Consider the following 21,235-nt stretch of genomic DNA (forward strand, 5'->3'; position numbering starts at 1 on the left):
GATCTATCCAGGCTCTGGTTATGAGATGGAAGGCTGACATTTATGCCTAAAAATAGGATGGGAGGGTTCAGGAACTGGGATCGACATGTAAAACAAGTTTGTTTCAAATTTAAAATTAAAAATTATATATAAAAGAAGAGGCAGGGCAAGCGTTTACAATGTCTTTTTATTCTTTCTTATTAAATAGCTTCAACAAAACTTATACATCATGGAATTCATCCCTTGTAGTTAAGCAGTTTTCAGGATGCTTATGCAAGTGTGAGACATCACCAGTATCCAGTTTAGTATATTTCTGTCACCCTCAAACATTCCCTGAGATATATTTATTCAACTTCCTTGACCTACCAGCCTCTAAATAATGACATGGAGACTTATTATTAATTATGAAAGCTTGGCCTTTAGCTTAGGCTTCTTCCCAACCAGCTCTTATACCTTAAACTAATCTGCCTCTATTGGTCTACATTCTGCCATATGGTTCATTTCTATCCTCCATAATGTATCTTTGCCTCCCTCCATGTCTCTCACCTGTCTTCTTCTCAGAGTTCCCTTCTCTTCCCGGAATCCTGCCCTTTCTCTCCTGCATAGCTATTGGCCATTCAGCTCTTTATTAAACAACCAGGTCTCTTAGTCATGCAGTGTAAAACAGTGGTACATCTTTACACAGTTTGCTCAAATATCTTGCAACAAACCCATTGTCTCCCTTTACTTTCCAGGAACAGCTCATCTATTTCTCTCTACAGACTTACATTGCCTCATTTTTTCATTCTCTAGCTTAATAATTTAGAATGTTTTTGAGACACATTCATATTTTACCATATACAAGACATTCATTCCTTTTGATTGCCAAATAGTACTTCTTTATAATAAGTATTTGAACTGATTGGCTACTATGAGTAATGATAATGACTTTATTAGCATTAGCTAGTTTGTAGGCTAAGTATATGCTTAAAATTTGAATATGCAATGAACATGTTTTTAAAAGCCATTATACCATGTTATACTCCTTTGAATTTACAAAGGTTTGCTTTGCCATGTTGTCCCCAAGACTTCATATTATTGGTCTTTGGTATGTAGCTATTTTGGTGGGTGTATAAACATATCCCATTGTATTTCAAATTTGCATATCAACACTAATGATTTTGAACATCATTATTTGTGTTTATTAGCATTCATATTTTTCTTACAAATAGTTATTTAAGTATTTTGCCTGTTTTTGAATTGTGTTGTTTGCCTTCATACTAAATTATATGAGTTTTAAGTTTTAATATTCCAAGTGTATGCCCTATATCAAGTGAAAAATGTGTAAATATTTGTAAATATTTTTTCTAGTCTATCAGTTTTTTATATTATCACAATGATATCTTTTGAGGAAATAAGTTGATTTTATCTGTGTTTTCTTTTATGGTTTATGTTTTTATTGTGTCTATGGAATTTTGGTCAGCCCACAGTCACACCAAATTTTTCCCTGTACTATTGAAATTAGTAGTTTAGTTCTGTGTTTTAGAGCTATGGTATATTCTGAGTTAATTTTAGATACAGTATGATAAAGTCAGAGTAGAGCCACTCTTCCCCACAACCTCCTTTTCTTTCTATGGTTGAATATCCAGTTGCACCACTGGTTATGAGATGATCTTTTCCTTCATCAGTTGTCTTTTGTATCTCACTTAAAAACCAGCTGAGTGATGTGAAGTTTCCTTTTGTCTGTTCCATTCATCTACATATTTATCCTTCAGTGAATATTACTGTCTTGCTCACTCCAGCTTTAATAGAAACTTTGGAGCTAGACTGTGTAAGTCTTGGCTTTATTAATGTTAAGAAAATTGCAGTTGTTACACTTACTGTAATTTTAAACAATAACGTTGTAAATGGCCCGAATTCCATGTTTTACCTCATGTTGTAAGACATAGTCAAAATATGAAGAGGGGTATAATTTGCTGTTGAATTAGCCTATATATACTTTACATTTCTAAGAACCACAAAGATCTCTAATGGAAGAGAATAAGAACAAAGGTTGGGTGTTATAATACAGTGGGAAATTGGACCTTGGAGGGCAAGTCCAAACCAAGGCAGGTAAGGCACAAACAGGCCATGTAGACAAAAATTACATGGAAAGTTTTATTGGTGGAAGGGAAGAGAGTCAGGGAATGGAGAAAGAGAGAAAGAGAGAGAGAAGAGAGAAGGTGAAAAAGAGAAAGAAAGGCAAAACCTGCCTCTTTAGAGCAACAGTGGGAGTTAGTGGGAGTAGGTGGAGTTTGTCTCTTTAAAGGGCAAGTTGAACAGTCAACAAAAACATATTCACAGAACTGTGAATGACATTCATTACAAAGAGAAGCCTCTCCGTGTAAGGCTGAGAAGTAGCCTTCATCTGTGGGTACAAACATGGACACTTAGAATGCAGCTTGGCTCCATGACAGGTTAGCATTCACCCTAGTACTTAAGCTCCCATCAGCTATGGAGTTTTGAGTAGGTTTGCATTACATGCATGATTTCCTTCTTGTGGAATGGGCTTCATGTCAGTCAGAGAGCAATTGATTACCTCCCACCCCATAACAATTGTGCTGCCTTTTACTTTGAAGTTGGTACTTTTTTTTTTCTCTGAAAAAGACACAAAATTAGAAAAGGGCCACTGGGATGGAAAACACCATAAGGAAGAGGGGATAGCAGCAAACACAGGTGATATGAAAACAGAGAAGGAAAACACTCGGGGTAGAACACTGCATGGAGTAGCGAGAAATGAAAAACTTGAGAGAGGAGAAGGATATATGAGAAAATCCGCATGGAAACCAGCTACTTTTGTTAGCCAGAGACGGGGGAGGGGTGAAAAGAGGGGGATCAGAGGGAGGAGAAGAGATGAACAGATGGATGGATAGATAGATAGATAGATAATGAATAGATGCATGGATATGAATGATTATGAGGAAGATATCCTGGACCCTGAAAGTCACAGGTCTTAAACAAAAATTCCTGGTGTGGGGTGTCTCTATGAGCTATTGGTCAGGAAGGCCCTAAGGGTCCACCAAACAACACAGGCCCTTGGCATTTGTCTGGGTTATCCAGAATTGGTTTATGAGACCCTGTTGCTGAAGATACCACATACCCTCATTATAAGATATGGAGAAATCAAGCTGGAACTGAACAGCAATCTTTCCTGCCAGCTAACTTTCATAGTGATAGAAGTTGCTAGGTGGACTGCTGAGGGAGAAAGCAGGTTGATTATGGTCTAACTTAGCTCTTAATTCTCATCATTTGGAGCAGCAAGACATTCCTGTGGTTACCTTCACCCAATGTACAATGATCTTTGACCAAAGTTGAGAGTGGCACTCATCCAGACATAAGCATAAATGTTTAGAAGGCAGTTTTGTTTTTAAATTCTTTCTAGCCATTTACTCATGATCTTTTCTTTCTGAAATATACAGACTCATTTCTACACACAGACACACAGACACACAGGCCCATGGCCATACAGGCACAAGCACACAGACACATGACTAAGGCAACTGCACCACCCGAAATTTCATTTTCACTAGTTTCTGGTCATTCCTCAATTTGTCGTTGTAATCAGACAGGCCGTATTTCCTAACCTGTATAAGGAGCCCCTACACTTGTCAGTACTAAAGTCTTTGCTCTGTGACCTTATGTCATCTCAACACAAGCTAGGTCACTGCAGATGCCTCAATAAGATCTGGCTATAGGCAAGCCTGTCAGGAATTTTCTTAATTACTGATGGATGGGAGAAGGCCCAGCCCACTGTGGGTGGGGCTGGGCCCACCACTGGGTTGGTGGCCTTGGGTTCTATAAGAAAGGATATTGAGCAAGCCATGGGAAGCAAGCCAGTAAGCAGCACCTCTCCATGGCCTAGGCATCACCTCCTGCCTCCAGTTTTTGCCCTGCTTGAATTCTTGCCCTGACTTCCTTCAGTGATGAACAGTGATGTGGAAGTATAAGCCAAATAAACCCTTTCCTCATCAAGTTGATTTGGCCATGGCATTTTATCACAGCATAGCAACCCTAAATTGGAGCCAATTCTTCTATACTATAATATTTTAAGAGTGACAGGTTATTGAATAGTTTGCACTCTTAAAACACCAAGTGCCTCCAAGGTCTGTGTTAAGGGCTCAATTTCCAGTGTAGCATTATAGGAAGGTATGTGAAGTTTAGAAGAACAGACTCACTGCAAGTCTTTAGGTCATTAGGGATATGGCCTTCTCAGCTCAGGAGACCATTGTTTTTGCTCTGCATTTCCTTCTACAGATGTTTAAGATGATGAGGCTGCTGATCATGGGCTGGAACCTCTAGAATAAAAACTCAAATAAAGTCTTTCTCTTTATATCTTTATAAGTTAGGTGCTTCACTCGTGTTACAGTAACAAAAAGCTAACACAAAAATTTGTTAATAATAATGCCAAAGCAAAGAATGTAAAAAACACTACCATATAAACAAAAAAACTGGTCAGTTGCTCCTTAGGACTAGTATATAATTCTTCTCTAATAAAATGATAGTAACTTTTCCTCATTTACTCTCTCTGTGATTCTAGTGAATATCTCTTATTCAAAACATACTAGGTATTTGATAACCAACATATTAAATATAATAACTATAGCAGCCCTCCTTCTCACTACCTTATGACCCTGTAACTATCCTATTAACCTGTCTGGTGCTGTGATTCTTTCTTCAGAAGAATATTTTGTGTTTGAGAGGTTAAAATAGATGATCTGTTTTAGTCCCCCAACATTGACAAAGAGGAGACAGGATTTATATTTACACTTCAGTAGATTACTAGCTTCCCCCATTGAGTAGTTAGTTGCCTATAGAGAAAAGTAGCACACTGACTAGAAATGGTACTTCTTGGTTTATAGGAACTAAGGCTCACCTGATGTCTGGGATCTGGAAAGTGATTTCAGATGAGGATTTAAGGGTTGAGAATAAATCCTTTGAAGGCTGTGAATGGGAGTGTCACTGTGTAAATCCCCAGGAGAGTTTGTGGGACACAGGTTTTGTATTTTAAGTTCACAGGCACATTCTAAAAGTGTAGATCCTAGAGGTGGGCATTTAGAGTAAATTATCATGGTGGTTTGTGTCTGCCACTTCTGCCTGATGTACTTACTTCAGGTTTTTATTGCACATGACCAGAATTTCTGGGGTATTTTAGTACATTTAATGTGTAACTCACACTTACAATAACAGTGTAAATGAGAATTTTTACAGAGGAAGGAGGAACACAGTTTATAGTTATACAATAAAGGGCAGCCATAAATGAAACTAATTGTTCTGCATGTTCCAGGAGATATGTTTACATTAACTTACTGTTGGCTTCCAACCGATCACTTCTATAAAAAGCTTTCCTTTAATAATTTAATATCTTTCTCCCCAAAGCATTATAATTGTAGAAAAATGTACATAACATAAAATTTGCCACATTAATCATCTTAATTGTACAATTTAGTTGTATTAAATGCATTTATAATTTTGTGTGACAACCACTAGCCTGCATTCCCTAACTTCCTAATTTATCTTTCAAAACTGAAGTATGAAACAGTAACCTTATTCCCCTTCCATGCCCATTCTACTTTGTTTCTATGATCATGGAAAAAAATATTTTATCAGTGCAAATTGGTATTTGTCTTTTTTTGTGGGGAGGGGACTGGTTTATTCCATATGGGATATCGCCAAGGTTCATATCACAGAATGTCAGAAGTTTCTCTCTCTTAAGGATGAGTAACAGTCCATTATATGTTAATAAGACATTTGCCTCTTTCTCCATTGATGGGTTCTTGGGTTGTTTCTACCTTTTCAATATTGGGAATCATGTTTCTATGAACATGGATGTGTGAATATGAGTACTTTTAGTTCTGCTTAGTGTATTTTTACATGCAGAGAATAACTGTATTCTATTTTCTTTAACATTTTTTGGAGGAATCACTATACTCATTTCCATATCAGTTATAACATTTTACATCCTCACCTTCTAGTTCATTGAGCTGCTTGGGTGTTTATATCAATGTAATTCACAAAATTGGGGAATTTGTAATATAATAATCTCACTCCTCCCATTTGTTTATCTTTTAGCAATTGTTGCCTTTAGGAAATTGTCTTCATGTTTCTATTTGTCTCAGTAACCCTACTAATCCATCCTGTCCCTTGTAAAGATCAGGGTTTCTTTTATTTCTTCTAATGTTCTATTAGAATTTTATAGTTCTTAAAATTTGTCAAGTATTTTTGGAAATGGGAATTAAATATAGGATCTTGTACATGCTCAGCGAGTTCTTTATAGCTTCATCTCATAGCTTGCTTTTTTTTGGGTGGGGGGCTTTTGATTCTGTCACTTCGTGTCCTCATTTGTGTGACCAGGGTCTCCACACTGCACTCTTGTTCTTTACTGTTTAGTTTGCCATGCTCTTTGTTGAAAGCCAAACATGGTGTACTGAGGAAAGAACTTTGGTAGCTATCTACTTTAATGTGTTTGTAAGGTCTGACGAGAGAGTCTTCTGTCTTCTGTGAGTGGAGCTACACTTTGATGAGCCCATGTGAACTCTACCAGTGTTTCTAGGCCCCATGTCTTCCTTGGACAGGATGGCTGGATAGCTGAATATCTCCTTTCTCCTATGGACAAGAAAAGGTGGTGCTGTAGTTGAGTATTTAATCTACTCCTGGTAGAAGCCTGGAATTGACTACAATTGGGACTTTTAGTAGATCAACTAGGATTTTTTTTAAGGATCTGGCAGATAGAACACAGGAAAAAAAACAATTTCCCCAAGAGAAGGCCTTGTTACAAAGAATTGAATGCTCTGGCATACTTCCAAATGCTTCCTTTCCCCTGGGAGTGAGAGAGAACTTTTCTCCAATGTTCACAGCGAGGATCCCAAGATACAACTCAAAACTCCTGCCTCTGAAGCTCCCACAGTGGCCTCTGCTTATGTATTTCTGCTCTGTTGTGATCTTCACATCCACCCACCTTTGTCCTAAGAGGTGACCTTCCTGAGGTATACTAGAAGGGTTGCTCATCTCCAGTTTTTAGGCTAGTCCAAATCCTTCTGAGCCACTTCTGTTCTGCCAGACTATAAGTCCTACAGCAATTTTAAGGCTGTGTCTTAAATGATGTTAAATCCCTGTCATTGGTGGCATAAATGACACCTTCTTAGTATGTTGAAGACTTAGTTTCTGGGTCTTCTAATTTGTTTTCTTAGTTTTAAAATCTCAATTATCTATTTTTCTTTTTACTCCATTGGTTTAGTTTGAATGCCAAATACTATAAAAATGTAGAAATAATTACTTGAATTATCTTAATTCAGGCTGGATTTGAGCTATTTCAAAATTGGCTATATTTTAGTTCATCCTTTACTTTTAGATTTTTTTCTTAGTGACTATTTTGTTTCTGTGAAGAGATACCATGACCAAGGCAACTTATAAATTGGGGGCTTATTATAATTTCAGAGAGGGAGTCTATGGCTATTATAGAAGGGAATATGACAGCTGGCAGAAAGACAGACAGGCCCTGGAGTGGGAGCTGAGAGCTTACATGTTGAGATAATAAGCAAGAGGCAGAGAGCTAACTGTAATAGCATGGGCTTTTGAAATCTCAACACCCAACCTCAGTCATACACCTGTTCCAATAAGGCCATACCTTTTAATCCTCAAATATATAAACCTTGGGGGTGGTGGGAAGCATTCTCATGTAAACCACCACAGAAAACTATGAACCACCTATCAGTCAGGTTATCAGGCCATTGACTTGATCCTCATCCAGCAGCCCACTCTCTGACTACCAAAGGCCATGTTCTCCATGGAGATGTAGTTGAGTATTTTATTTTCTCCATTTGGCTATGTATTCTAAGGTTCATGTCATGAGTCTATCAAAAATCACAGTTAATTTCTTGCCTCTTATCTGCCTGTCAGATTTTTCAGACACAAGGATGACAAAACATTCCATAAAGCCAGATCCATCTCTCTGGATTTCTTTTGTATACCAAGTTTCTGTTTTACACAGTTTAATGCTTAGGTGTTAGCATTTATTATTTATTTCAGTTGATTTTAGAAGGAGCCTTGTTCTTGGATTATTTTCTCCTAGACTGTCTTGTTCTGCTATATTTTGAGCCTTTACATATTCTGTTCCTTTATGAAACTCTATTCCTATCACTTCCCAATTTCCAGTTTACATCACTTAATTCTTGCTATATATGGGTGCTAAAGACCACTTAGAGCTTTTACTGCCCTCATGAACAGCTTAGATACTTTTATTACCGGATCTAATGACACTCTCTAAGTCTTTCATTGTACTTGTGGATTATAATTACATATTCATTTAGGTGTTTTTATTTCAGTATCTCCTGACACTCTCCAATGCCTTCATTGTACTTGTGGAGTATAATTACATATTCACTGATGATTTTTATTTCATTTAATATTTATCCCCTTTATGGAATTTAAGGCTCTTAGGAAAAATTCACGTCTTACTGGTTATGAGAGCACATCTGCAGTTTCAGTGCTCAAGCAACGAAGGCATAAAGATAATGTATTCTAGGCCAACCCAGGGTACACGGTGAAGCCCTGCCTCAAGTAGATGAATGAGTAAATAAACATGGAGGTATAAGAAGAAGAACCATATTTATATTTATCATAGCTCCCCACTGTGACTTAAGTGGAGAATTTAGATTTTTTTTCATTGGTGGAATATGCGTATGGAGGGTAGAATGCAACTCTGTGGAAAATAGCAGAAGTTAAAGGACAAAAGCAGTTATCCTTTTTAATGGGTTATCAGAGGATAGAGATCATTTATTTTTTGTTTCTTTTTTCAAAAATGTTTTAGAAGGTATTTTATAATATATAACTTGTTATCACTCAAATTATGAAATAGATATTACATATTTATAAAACTATGTACAGTTTACTAAGAGATAAACAAGTATGTTGTCTATTCAGTGATTACTTTAGATTTTAATTTTAACATTTATTTATTGTGTGGGGGGCACTTGTTCTTGTATTATGGAATATGTGGAATTCAGAGCTGTATTTAGGGCAGTTGCTCACTGCTTCCATTACGTGGGCTCCAGGGATCAAACTCAGGTCCTCAGTCATGGCAGTAAATGCCCATACACACTGATCCATCCTGCAGGATGTATCTTGGCAAACAAAGAAGAAGGGTATAAGAAAAGGTGGCATATTTTCTAATTCGAGCCCCAAGTTATGACATAAATGGAGAATGTAACATTTCTTCATAGATGGAATACATGGATGGAAGGCTGAATGAGACTTCCATTCATGGAAAATATCAGAAGTTAAAGAATGAAGGGAACGATTATGCCTTTGTAATAAGTTCTCAGAAGTAGATTAGAGCATTATCATTGAATTTTTGACTTAAGGAGATTTTCCTTCAAACTTTCAGATGACACAGCAGTGTTCGAGTTGATACAGCTAGTTCCACCAGGTATTGTATTACTTATTGATAAGGCAACTCATTTCAATGAAATATTTCTAAATATTCTCCCCTCTTCTTGCCAAATAACAGCAATCTTATTTTTTAGTCCATTGATTCTTTATGCATATGCCAAAACAACAAACACAGAAAAGTTTACATGAATGCCAATTGAATGCCTCATTCTGAAATTAAATGGTAAAATAATTGAAAGTGGATGATAACATTTTTATAATTTTAGAATATTTTTGGCAGTAATATACATTGAATTTTTTATTTTTGCCATTTTAAAAATAAAGTTACATATATTAATTAATTAAACAGAATTGTGTGTGTGTGTGTGTGTGTGTGTGTGTGTGTGTTGACTATTATTGGGAATGAAGAGGGTGGTAGCCTTCCTTCCTTACAGCGAGCATAAACATGGGTTCCTGAGGAGAGGTTACCTGTTAAAATATAGAGACTAGTTTTAGTGTTGACACTGATTTCTATTACTATGAAAGAAATCTTAGTTAAATATTTTATGCAACAGATACCTATATTTTAGTAAATACAAGTAGTCTAAACAATTTCAGTATTACACACATACTTAATTCACTAGCCACATTTATAATGTTCAGTTTTATACCACATGAGGGCAGACAGAAAAGACAGAAGACAGGAAGTTGCTAGAGATAGTAGTAAGCTTTGGATATATAAATTTAATGCAACTTCATGGTTTAAAGAACTCCTTTTTCTAAGAGTTCATAGGTTCTCACTGAGTGTGCATGTACCACTATTCTTCAAGGTATGAGACAGAAAATTACTTAATTTCTGAAACTGGAAAAAAGTGTTAAGTATTTGATGTATTCTTATTTTAATTTTCCTTTTATAGAAGATAAACACTGCCTTCAAGCAGATATACAATAAGGCATCAGGCAATATATATATAGTATACTTGATGATTTTGTCTCTAAATAGAATGTTTTGTTATAATTTGAATCATAGGATATCTTTCTTATAGTTGGAGAAACACTGTCTACCTATGATGAAAATACAAGAGATTTCATGTTCCCGGGTCCAAACCAAATTTCTGGACACCATGATTCAAACCGTCAGGTTACCATGAGGCGGATTTCTGGATTAAGAGTAAGTGATTGTGGTTTTCCAAGTCAGTTCTTGATGCAGGGTCATGGGTAAGAAGTAGCATGTAGGCCTCAGTAGCTTGAATGTGTAGAACTAACTCAAAATTTGTTTCCAAACTTCTTTTGTATAATTGTGTTAAGTATCCTGAATGGAATAAAAGCAATTTAGCAAAAATTAAGGCATTTATTATCAAAACTAACACACATATTGACTGACATTCTTCACAACTTGCAGCTTGTTTCTCCTCTATGCTACCCATCCTCATTCCTCTGTGTCTGTTCAACAAACATTTGAGCAATAACCAGTCTCAACATGTAGGAAAAACCCCAATTTAAAACATGACTTTTTAGACATATATAATTTATTGTAAAATATTAATAAATATTAAATATTATAAATTGAGAACTTGAGTATGCTACTGTGTAGTAAGCTGGGACAATCAAAATTCAAAATTATTTAATAAAGGCCAAAATTTTTCTAGCATATTATCATCTATGTATGTGTCTTCACTATATTCTTACTGGGATACCAAGCACCCTCTTAATGTTGCTTTTATTCTTGGTGCTAGAGATGGGACCTTGTGCCATCTTCGTGTTAGTCATCAGTGTACCACTGAGCTACACTACAGGCTAAGATGTTTTCTTACAGTGCTCTTAACAGTGGTAAAAAATAGAAATGACTGGAACTTGCAGCTTCTATAAATGTTGGATAGATTATAAAGTGTTCATAGACTATATACCTAAGGGTAAATGCTACATTAAGAGGGCCTTTCCTTCTAAGTGGCAATAATTGTGTCATTAAACATCATTAGACCTGATGCTGCCTCCAGCCAAATTATTCCCCCATCATTTCCTGAAACTCCTCTGACCTGAAATTATCTTTATTCCTGAAACGCAGCTTGCTTCTCAGAACTCAGAGATGGTCACTTTGTTTCCAGAGACATAAAAGTAGTTTAGTTTAAAATTATTTGGCAAACAGTTTTTAAACTAATTTTATGGAATCCTAATATAAATAAAGTGAGTGTCATATGAGTTAATATAGTGAACTAAATAGATTTTCCTCAGTGTCTAGGTTTATAAGCTGTGTCCAAAGAAAAAGCAAATTCAGTTTATTAAAAGTGTAAAAGTTGACTCTAGCAAATGAAAGCCTTTCTTCTCTGGAATATTTTTTTATGGTGTTAGCTTTTATACTATAACTGTACTCAAAGAGTATTATGCAAATTCTCATAAATCAAAAATATCATATTTAGTGTTCTCTTTAAGGTAATTTTACTTGCTTTGTCATATGAAGACAGAAATAGAAAGTCAACTGTTGACAGGAATTTTCTTTCATCACTTGAGTTTCTTTTGCTTGTATTTGGAAGGTGATTATTGAGGCAGAGATATATAAAAATAAGGACTTCCAATAACAGGCATGTGAAGAGTTTGACAGATCTTCTATTTATATTAAGCAAGTGTGGAACTAGACAAGGTTATCATAGTCAACACTGGTCAGTGAATACTGACTAATAAGTACAGCAAGATGACATTTTTATGCTTGAAAATTAACTCAAGTTTTAGGTAATATAGCAGGAATTTGGGGATCCTTTGCTGGGATATTCCATGTCCTACTTCTCAGTGACAGATATCTTTATCAGTTGACACTGGGCACAAAGAGCAGGAGATTTGGTGCCAAGAGGTTGATAAGTGAGGAGAATGGTTTGGCTCTGCCAGCTAAACATAGTGGATCCTGATGGTAGCGGATGGAGAAACCTTACAGCTGTGCAAAGCCCATTGACGTCTGACTTAGGTCAATGTCTAGGAGGTTGGCAGGGAGACCCAGAAATAAAAGAACAAGAAGGAGACTGAGAGAAGCCCTCTCTTTCCTGTCTTATTTTGAAAGGCATTTACAGGGGGGTCAGTGAGAGATAAAAAGAAGCCCAGGGAAACTAGTTGAAGCTATGAATTTATTTCAAAGTCAGCAGAGGGGCAACCAAGTATGGCTTCTATGAAGAACTGAAAATCAGAGAAGACATGGAACAGAGTGTAAACTGAACATCAAAACTGGGGTATAAGTCTAGCCATATCAGTAGTTGTATTTACATATTAGTAAAAGTAAATGCTCTAGTCGGTGGTTTGTGGTCCTGGTAAGCATCAATGACTTGTCTTCAGAATTTTTGTGATTCTGAGCTACTTCCTGTGAGTCCCACTGTTGCTGACAAGGATTCTAACCATTATCTGGAATTAAACCATGCAACTTTTGTGGATTGGATTAATAAGCTTGGACAAAGCACAGTGATCTGCAGCAAGCTAGGATTCATGGGTGGATTGATTTATCATTGAGTTGATCATACTTTTTTTAAAATTAAAACCAATCTTTTTTTTTTTAGAAAGAAAAGATTTTTTAAATTTAATTTTATATAACAAAGTCCAATGAAATGAAAACAAACATTTATACACAACATTTGGGAATTTGGGCGTCGTTCTTTCCAAACTACTTCCTGCTGGTAAGGGGCGCTGTCTTGGGGGATTCGAAGAAGATTCAGATATCCTAGCTGTAGTCTGTAGGTCTGTTTTGTCCAGCTGTTTTGAATGTAGGATCAGCTTGTACTCTGTTTCAGGCGGTCTGGCGTGATCAAACCACATTAGTCTGGAAGGAATCCACATCTAGAAAAAAAGATTTATTTTTTTATCATATATACAGTGTTCTGCCTTCATGTATGAATGCAGGCCAGAAGGTGTCCAATCCAGAAGGTGAGCCACATGTGGTTGCTGGGGACAGAACTCAGGATCTCTGGAAGAGCAGTCAGTGCTCTTAACCTCTGAGCCATCTCCCCAGCCCCTGATCATATGTTTTAACTGTGGTTTCCTTCGTAATGGTGGTGGATATTTTCTCTTTAGACTCTGAGCTCCACAACATTCTCATATTTGAACTATAGTCTGACTCAGTATTTTATGAAGTAGTATTTAACAGATGCCTCTTGATTGGACTCAGTGAATGAATTACTTCTTGCCATAGGCTTAATGGAGAAACCACTTTTTCTTTTGTCGAAGTATTATTATTATTTATTGTTTTCTTATTTTACATATTGATCCTAGTTCCCTCTCCCTTCCATCCCCCCATCTTCCCCTCCAGCCACCCCCTTCCATCCCATTCTCCATCCACTCCCTAGGGAAGGTGAGGCCTTCCAGGAGGGATCATCAAAATCTGTTAAGTCATTTGGGGCAGAGCATAGGCCTTCCATCATGTCTCTAAGCTAAGGGAGTATCCCTCCATGGGGAATGTGCTTCCGAAGTCCTTTTGTGTGTCAGGGATACATCCTGGTTTCACTGTGAGAGGTCCCAGGCATTGTAACTGAGACCTACGTTCAGGGGGTCTAGGTCAGTTTATGCTGGTTTCCCAGCTATCAGTCAGGGTCCATGAGCTCTTCCTTGTTCATGTCACCTGTCTCTGTGGGAAACTCACTTTTGAGATGGTGTGTTTTGGTCAATTTGGCTAGACTCTAGAGCCCATGCAGTGATCTAGATATTACTTGAAAGCAATTTGATGATTTGATGAAGATTTATAAACAACTAACTTTCAAATAAAGATTACTACTCAATGATGCAAATGGCCTTTATTTCATCAAACTGGAGTTTACAACATCAAACACTGAGGTTTTCTTAGGAGGGAAAAATTATGTCTCATGGAAGCAATAGAAATCCTACCTGATTTTAATATTCCAGCTTATCCTATAGGCTTTCATGCTCAAAGTAGGGTGTCAATTTATTCATTAGTTTCCACCTTATTAAGGTGCCCTTTACATTTCTTGTTATCTCCCACAGTTGTATGAATTAATTCCCTAAGACAAATCTCTCTATGTGTATGGATAGTCCTTTTACAAACTAGACTTCAAAAGTCTGGTAAAAATACTATATTAACTCAAGTGTGGTGAGCAATACTCAGGGAAGTTTGGAGTGAAAAGCCACAGGCTAGTTAATGATGGTAGAGTCTTTTACATCTTAACATTTTGATTGAAGTTGAACTATACATACAGTGGTAGCTATGGCATATATTTAGTTACATAACAGGGTATACTATTCTAGTTTCTGGAAGTATACATGATAATGGATTCTGCAAAGTTACATTTTCAGTCAAAGTTCCTCATGATAGGTGACACATGACTGTATTTCCAGAAATTCTTTGATACTCTTTTCTGGATTCTGGGATTGCTAGGCATCAGAGGTTCTTATTGCCATTTTGTCCCCATTTGAACAATAATATGTATAAACTTCCCTGTGCTTGCTGAACATGTGTACAGTGGGTGTTGCCTTATAGATAATTTGTCTCCTTAGTTCTTAGAAGTATATTCTAGAAGCAATACTTAGCTGTAACCAAAGAACCTTACCTATATGATGATCTTACATGCCAACACTGAATTTTAAACTGAGTTTGTAAGGTTGTAAAAAGTTAAGGCTTCTTCCTTCCTTTTTCTTTTGGGAGCATTAGTGTATTTTGCACATGAGAGGAATGCAATTTATAGTCACAAGGAAAACTGCACATACATATTTAATACTTTTCCATTGAAAAAGAGCCAAGTTCCAAGTCTTTAATATGGACTCCACTTACCAAGTTCTTGAGAAATATATGCGTATAGTAGATATCTAATAAATGGGTATAGTAGATATCATTGATATTGATTCTTGGGCAGCCCAGATTTACCCTTTGCAACAAATATGTTTTAAATTCTGAACTTAGTTGGTTGCAGACAGGGTTTACAGAGGACATGGTCGGTGTCTGACTTTTATTGCATTGGGGAGAAGCCACCCAAGGATTAGCCAACATGGTTAATAGTTGGTGTATGTATGCCATGGTCTTCCGTATGTTTCCATGGGTGCTTTTTAACTGTCACCTTGCCTTGTCTCCTTTTCTTCACTTATCTCAAAACTGATTATTGAAATATTGGTAGAAATGGAACCCAGATAAATATCTATACCAGAATAGAAAGCATATTATAAGAAAAAGGCTATAGAACAATTTCAGAGAGCTCCTCTGTCTAAATATTGAAAGACTGACTGGGAGTTATGATATTTTCAAATGAAGCATCCAAATTATTCCATTAAAAATTAATAGAGTGTAGTGGTGTAGAATGAACAAGTGTGATTAAATGGAATAGTAAAGGTAATAGAATTCTATTTTAATTAAAATGTATTAAAATATAATAAGATAAAAATTTAATGGACAGTTAAATATATATTTAAAATATACAAGGTGTTTTGATGTATATAGAATTTTTGTAATAGCTAAACAGAGCTAATAATTATTTTTGATTGTATAATTAAATTGTAAGTATAAAGACAGTTGAAATAAATTAAATACATTCACATATTTATGACTAATGTGTTATAATTTAAAAACTTCAAACACTTTGACAGACACTTGAAAATGAAAACAATTTTAAAATTATTCCATAAAAGTAATATAGTTGTTCCAAACCAAATCATTAGCAATGAAACTGTTAATTAGTAACATTTATCATTACTGTGTTCTTCATAATAATAAAAGATCAAACTAACAAATGAATTGCTGATTCTTAAAAAGCATTTGTTATTTTAGATCATATTCTAACCACCAACTGTATCTTTTTAATATGTAACAATACCATTTTTTTTCAATCTTGCAGGGAATTGCTCCAAAGCTGGAATTTTCTACAACTTCAGTGATCACGGAATGTCTGATAAGCTCAAGGAAGTGCCGCACTCAGGTTAAAATGGTTAAACTGTTTAATAGTCATGTGGTTCATGAGGATCCATGTGTGGTGGGCGTTATCCTTGTTTTTGCTACATTTCTTCTCACCATCCTTGACAGTCTTTGACTTAAGTAAAGGATTAGGTTTAGGTTTAGGTTTAGGTTTAGGTTTAGGTTTAGGTTTAGGTTTAGGGTTAGGGTTAGGGTTAGGGTTAGGGTTACTGTTAGATTGAATCATAGTAAACAGGAGAAAGCCAAGCTTGGCCCCATGGCAGAGGGCATCACGATTTGTTTGCTTGATTATCTATTTTACATTATGGAATTTTTAATACAAGCAATAGTTAAAATATCAGAAAGAGGTTGAGATCAGAAATTGACAAAGAAAACTCAGCTGGAGATTTCCATATATTTTACAGACATTACAGTAGAGTGCAGAGAGGTCAAAGGTATCTTTAAGCAAACGTGGCCAAATTCTCATGTTCATTGAGTGTGACTTCTTGAATGTGTCTAATTCCTTGAGAACTATTGCTCAGTGCAGTGATTCCAGCCTTAATAACTCACGTTTGTGCATATTTCCTTTAATAAGTGTCTGCACCTATTGTTCCTCAGATTCTAATTCTTATTGGGACATAGGGCAATCTTCTGATGCCCAAAAGACTTTGCCCATAATTATCTCAGCCATGATGGCATCACCCATATGCAGTTTCATGGCAGCCATGTTATGATGAAGGTCTGGTAACATCTCAGAGGACTCAATAGGAGCAGTACTGGGTCAGTATTGGAAAGAGTAGAGTAGTAGTTTCCTCTATTATAGTTAAACTTAATTTCCTGAAGACAATAACTGTGACCAAAGCTAAGAAAGTTACAATAAGTTCCCAGAGTATTTGGAGAAGTGTTATTTTGTTAGCAAGATATTTAGGGTTCCAAAATCAGCCTGTAGCTATTTATCACTTAGACACAGATCTTGGTAACCAGCCATGATTACTATGTGTAGGGAAACTTACTGACTGGTTTCTCAGTTACTTTGTGAGTGTATTTCTAAATTGTTAAAAATGTTTTGCCCAGCATTCAGTTTCTTTCTGATGTATACTTAATGAATGGATATAAAAACCATTTTCATTTTTTAATTCACACACAAAAGCCTAAGCATGTTAAGTGTAAATCTCAATGCAAGAGCCCTTGTACATGTAAGGCCCTCCATTCAGTTAAGATTATTGCTCTTAATGCACACAGGGTCTAAAGGTTTCTGAGAAATACTGCTCTTTTCCTTCCACTTGTTTGGAGTTGTCATTTGATATTTACCAAAAAGGGATGTATGAGAGTAGGTTGTTAGAATTTAAAACTATGCTTTAGGGCTGTAGATGTATTTTTTTGTGATTCAATAGGGCACTTTTCCTACCCTGCATGAGGTCCTGAGTTCAATTCCCTGCCAAGGCTGGAAGGAGATAGGGGGAAGGGAGGGAAGAGAAAGAAAAGTGAAGAGGAAGGGATGAGAGACAGATGGAAAGGAGGAAGCAAAGGAGGAGAAAAGTACTATTTTCAAATTATGTATGTTCTATATTTGTCAACAATTTAATGGATTAAAAAATTAAGGGTATTGATGTGAATTTCCAAGAGACAACATATCTTTCTCTTCTACTAATACTTTTTACTTGTTTTAGAGTATAATTTATTGTTTCACAGTTAAATATTGACAGACATTTTAGTATGTTGTTAAACATTGCCAAGGTGCAGTATCCCTTAGGTTTTGCTGTGTAGCAATTGCCCCTAATGGTTTAAATTCAAAAGTGCTTCTCAGTTCCAGGGGCTAAAGGATGATTCCTTTTGACTAGATTGGTTGGTTTAAGTCAATCTTAGCTTACTCCCAGGGCAGAAACTACCATGGTGTAGATGTAGGAAATGAAATTATGGCAGTAATTTTGGCAAGAGTACACACAACTAATATTTTAAGTTTTAGTAGGCAAAACTAGGGGACGTTAAGGAATAGACATGCTTGGACATCATGCACCTGTAATGGATTCCATGAAGTTTACAACTCAAGAAATATACACCATTCAAACATTACTGAGGAAAGAAGGAGGGGTTGGTACATTAAGATCTGGTATAATCAGAGGTGGGCATGTAAAAAGGAACTTAAGCATCACTTTAGTTTAGCTGTCCATGGAAACCCACAATGTATAAAGCATGAGGAGATAGAAGTCCAGGGACTCATATGATGTGAGGGTTAATAACAGATTCAGAGTCGAAAAAATAGGTTGAGGAAAGGAGATTCTCTCTCTCTCTCTCTCTCTCTCTGTGTGTGTGTGTGTGTGTGTGTGTGTGTGTGTGTGTGTGTGTGTGTGTGTAAGAGATCCTGTAGATACAGTGGATCTGTATAGAGGGAAGGTCAAGATGTGATTGATAGTGGTAATTAAAACTGAGTCCCCTCAGGGACTCTTATTCTAGGTGTCAGGTGTACATCTTGAATGGTGTAGGAAACCTCAGAGAGCCCTTGTGGTTCTAGAATGTCTTCATATGAGAGTCATTATGATGTCATAGAGATGGATAGGGGGGAGAGGAGAGGCTGACTTACCCACTGGCGACACTGAACTGCGTGGGAGAAGGTCCTGGAGCATACCAAGAAGCACAGGAGAGAAACATGACTTGATGTAAGGTTGTTCTCATTAGAAACATGATTATTTTTCATTTCTACCACTGACGTGAACACACTGGCTTTTATTTTGATTCTTATTTGTATTTTAAGCACTTAGTTCATAGAATAAGTGGGTGGAGAAAGTGGAAAGTGGAGAAGAAATTTGGATTGGTGGTTTTCTAAGGGATTGATGTCAGGAAGATAAAGATCTTTCAGGTTTTTTTTTTCCCTAACTTATGACTCTAGAGAAGAAATACGTTATCAACTTTCAAACTATTAAGGCATTTGTAAGGCAGAGTGTAGCAGAATGAAGGATTACCTGATTGGCAGCAAAGTTTGAGCTCTCAGATTTGTTATCATTTTTACTGAATTTTCTTTTAGACAGGGCCTCACTTATGGTGCCCAGCCTGACTTAAAACTCTGGGGCTCCAGAAGACATCTTGCCTCATTTACCCATGTAGATAAATATGTAGTTATATGCTTCTGAGCCCAGCTCAGATTCATGTTTAAAAATTCTAGATGGATACCAAATTTATAAGAAGATAGAAGTACTAGTTATTAAAGTTTATTATCTTTTATTAATTTTAGTTTTATAAAAAATATAGGGCCAGGAATAAAATGGTATTTTTATCTGTCATTGAATTGTCAAATTATTACTTGGATCTTACACTCCAATATATCTTACATAATTCAATAAAACACGAGTAAAATATCTGTCAAATGCTTTAGAGTCTTATGTTGTACTTACATTACATAATTATAGCATGGATAAGATCCATTTTTCTTCACTACTAGATAAACAAGTGTAATTTTAGATAAGGGTCCTTTGTTGTCCAGTCTTAAACTGCCTTCGTGTCCTACCCAGGATCACAAACACATGTGATCACGCTGTATTAGACACAGGCTATTTAAAATTAAGTGTAGTTCTCTTAAACTTTGTAGCCCATTACTTGAATATGTAAATATAAGCAATAAAAGTTGCTTGCATTATTGTTTTAGTTTACTGAAAGATAAGTTTTTGACTTACTTTGAAAATAAGTTTATTTCTTTGAGTTTTACAAGTGATTAAACGTTGATTGGCCTTTAATTTTCATTAAGCCCATATTAGATTTAAGGAAGTTTGATAAAATAAATTTTATTAATTAGGAGACTATGGATTTGATTTCTCCTGGGTCAGTAGGGATGATGATAGATCCAGTTGACTTTGATAGCTTTTGTGTGCCTTGAGTCACTCTTAAAAGTTCTTTCCTTTCTATACAGTATCAAAAAGTCCCTTTTGCCCACATGACTGTTTGTTTTTTATGTTTAGGATAAATTTACTTACCACTCAGCTCCAGTAGAAAAACCCCACGGCAGACTGCAATGCAGAACATCAAGATCACAGAAGAAAAAGTCCAAGTCCCCTGAGAGGAATAAATACTGCATCAACACCAAGAACTACGAACAGCCAACGATATCTTCAAAGTCACACTCTCCTTCTCCCTACACAAAGAGACGGATGTGTGAGCTCTCGGAAGACACCCGGCGGCGGCTGGCCCATTTAAACCTGGGACCCTATGAATTCAAAAAGGAAACAGACAAGCCTCCGTTTGTGATTAGACATGTATGTTCTCATAAGCATTTCCATTTAAAACTTGTCAAATGTACCTGGCTGCTAAAACATTATGTTGAAACACATTTTAATAAGCAACTCATATGAATAATTTTCTTTCTTGAACTCTTATCCAGCAGCTAAAAGTAGAAAATTAACTTAAAACTAAAGAACATGCTTTTATTTCCCCCTTGACACCTTTAATGCTGAGATCAAACTCCACTATGATGCCATATCAAGACTTCAGAGTTCCCATTTCCTCTCACCTTACACAATGGACAGTGTTATAACTCTACAATTGAACTTGGTTGTAATTGACATTGATGCTAAAGTGCCACAGTAGGATTTTAAAAGAGAGAAAAAAAAATTTCCTATAAATAGGAACCCATTCCAGACCTTTAAAGTACGATTGTGTAAGTAGATGTTCCTTTGAAAGCAAGTCTTTTGGGAAAGCTTTGGATCCTGAATCTTTGAAGCCAGCCTTGTTTGATGGGCATGCATAGGAAGGGCATTTGGATTAAGGGTAGAGTAGCTCTATTCTTTTATTCACAGCCTTATGTTATGATGGAAGTTAAGCAACGTTTCATTCCATTTTTATGTTTTGCCTTTATCCTTTCAAAATAAATTCAACTACATTTTTTTTATTTAAACATTACAGTGTAATTGATGCATCCATATGGTAATATTTACTAATGATATTCTTTTTATTTGTTTTTGAGGCAGGGTTTCTCTGTGTGACTGCCCTGGCAGTCCTGGAACTCACTCTGTAGACCAG

General features: G+C 36.2%; 1 protein-coding gene across 1 annotated transcript in view; it reads left to right on the plus strand.

The window, feature by feature from the left end:
* Spata6 (spermatogenesis associated 6) overlaps positions 1–21,235 on the plus strand; it is a 99,056-nt gene that overhangs the window by 30,752 nt on the left and 47,069 nt on the right. The window contains exons 4-7 of the mRNA XM_051188469.1: positions 9,380–9,421; positions 10,410–10,534; positions 16,173–16,253; positions 20,179–20,472. Of these exons, the coding sequence (XP_051044426.1) occupies positions 9,380–9,421; positions 10,410–10,534; positions 16,173–16,253; positions 20,179–20,472 (542 nt within the window). The remainder of the gene's footprint in view (positions 1–9,379; positions 9,422–10,409; positions 10,535–16,172; positions 16,254–20,178; positions 20,473–21,235) is intronic.

This window comes from Phodopus roborovskii, unplaced genomic scaffold, assembly GCF_943737965.1.
Source record: "Phodopus roborovskii unplaced genomic scaffold, PHOROB, whole genome shotgun sequence".
Classification (NCBI taxonomy): domain Eukaryota; kingdom Metazoa; phylum Chordata; class Mammalia; order Rodentia; family Cricetidae; genus Phodopus; species Phodopus roborovskii.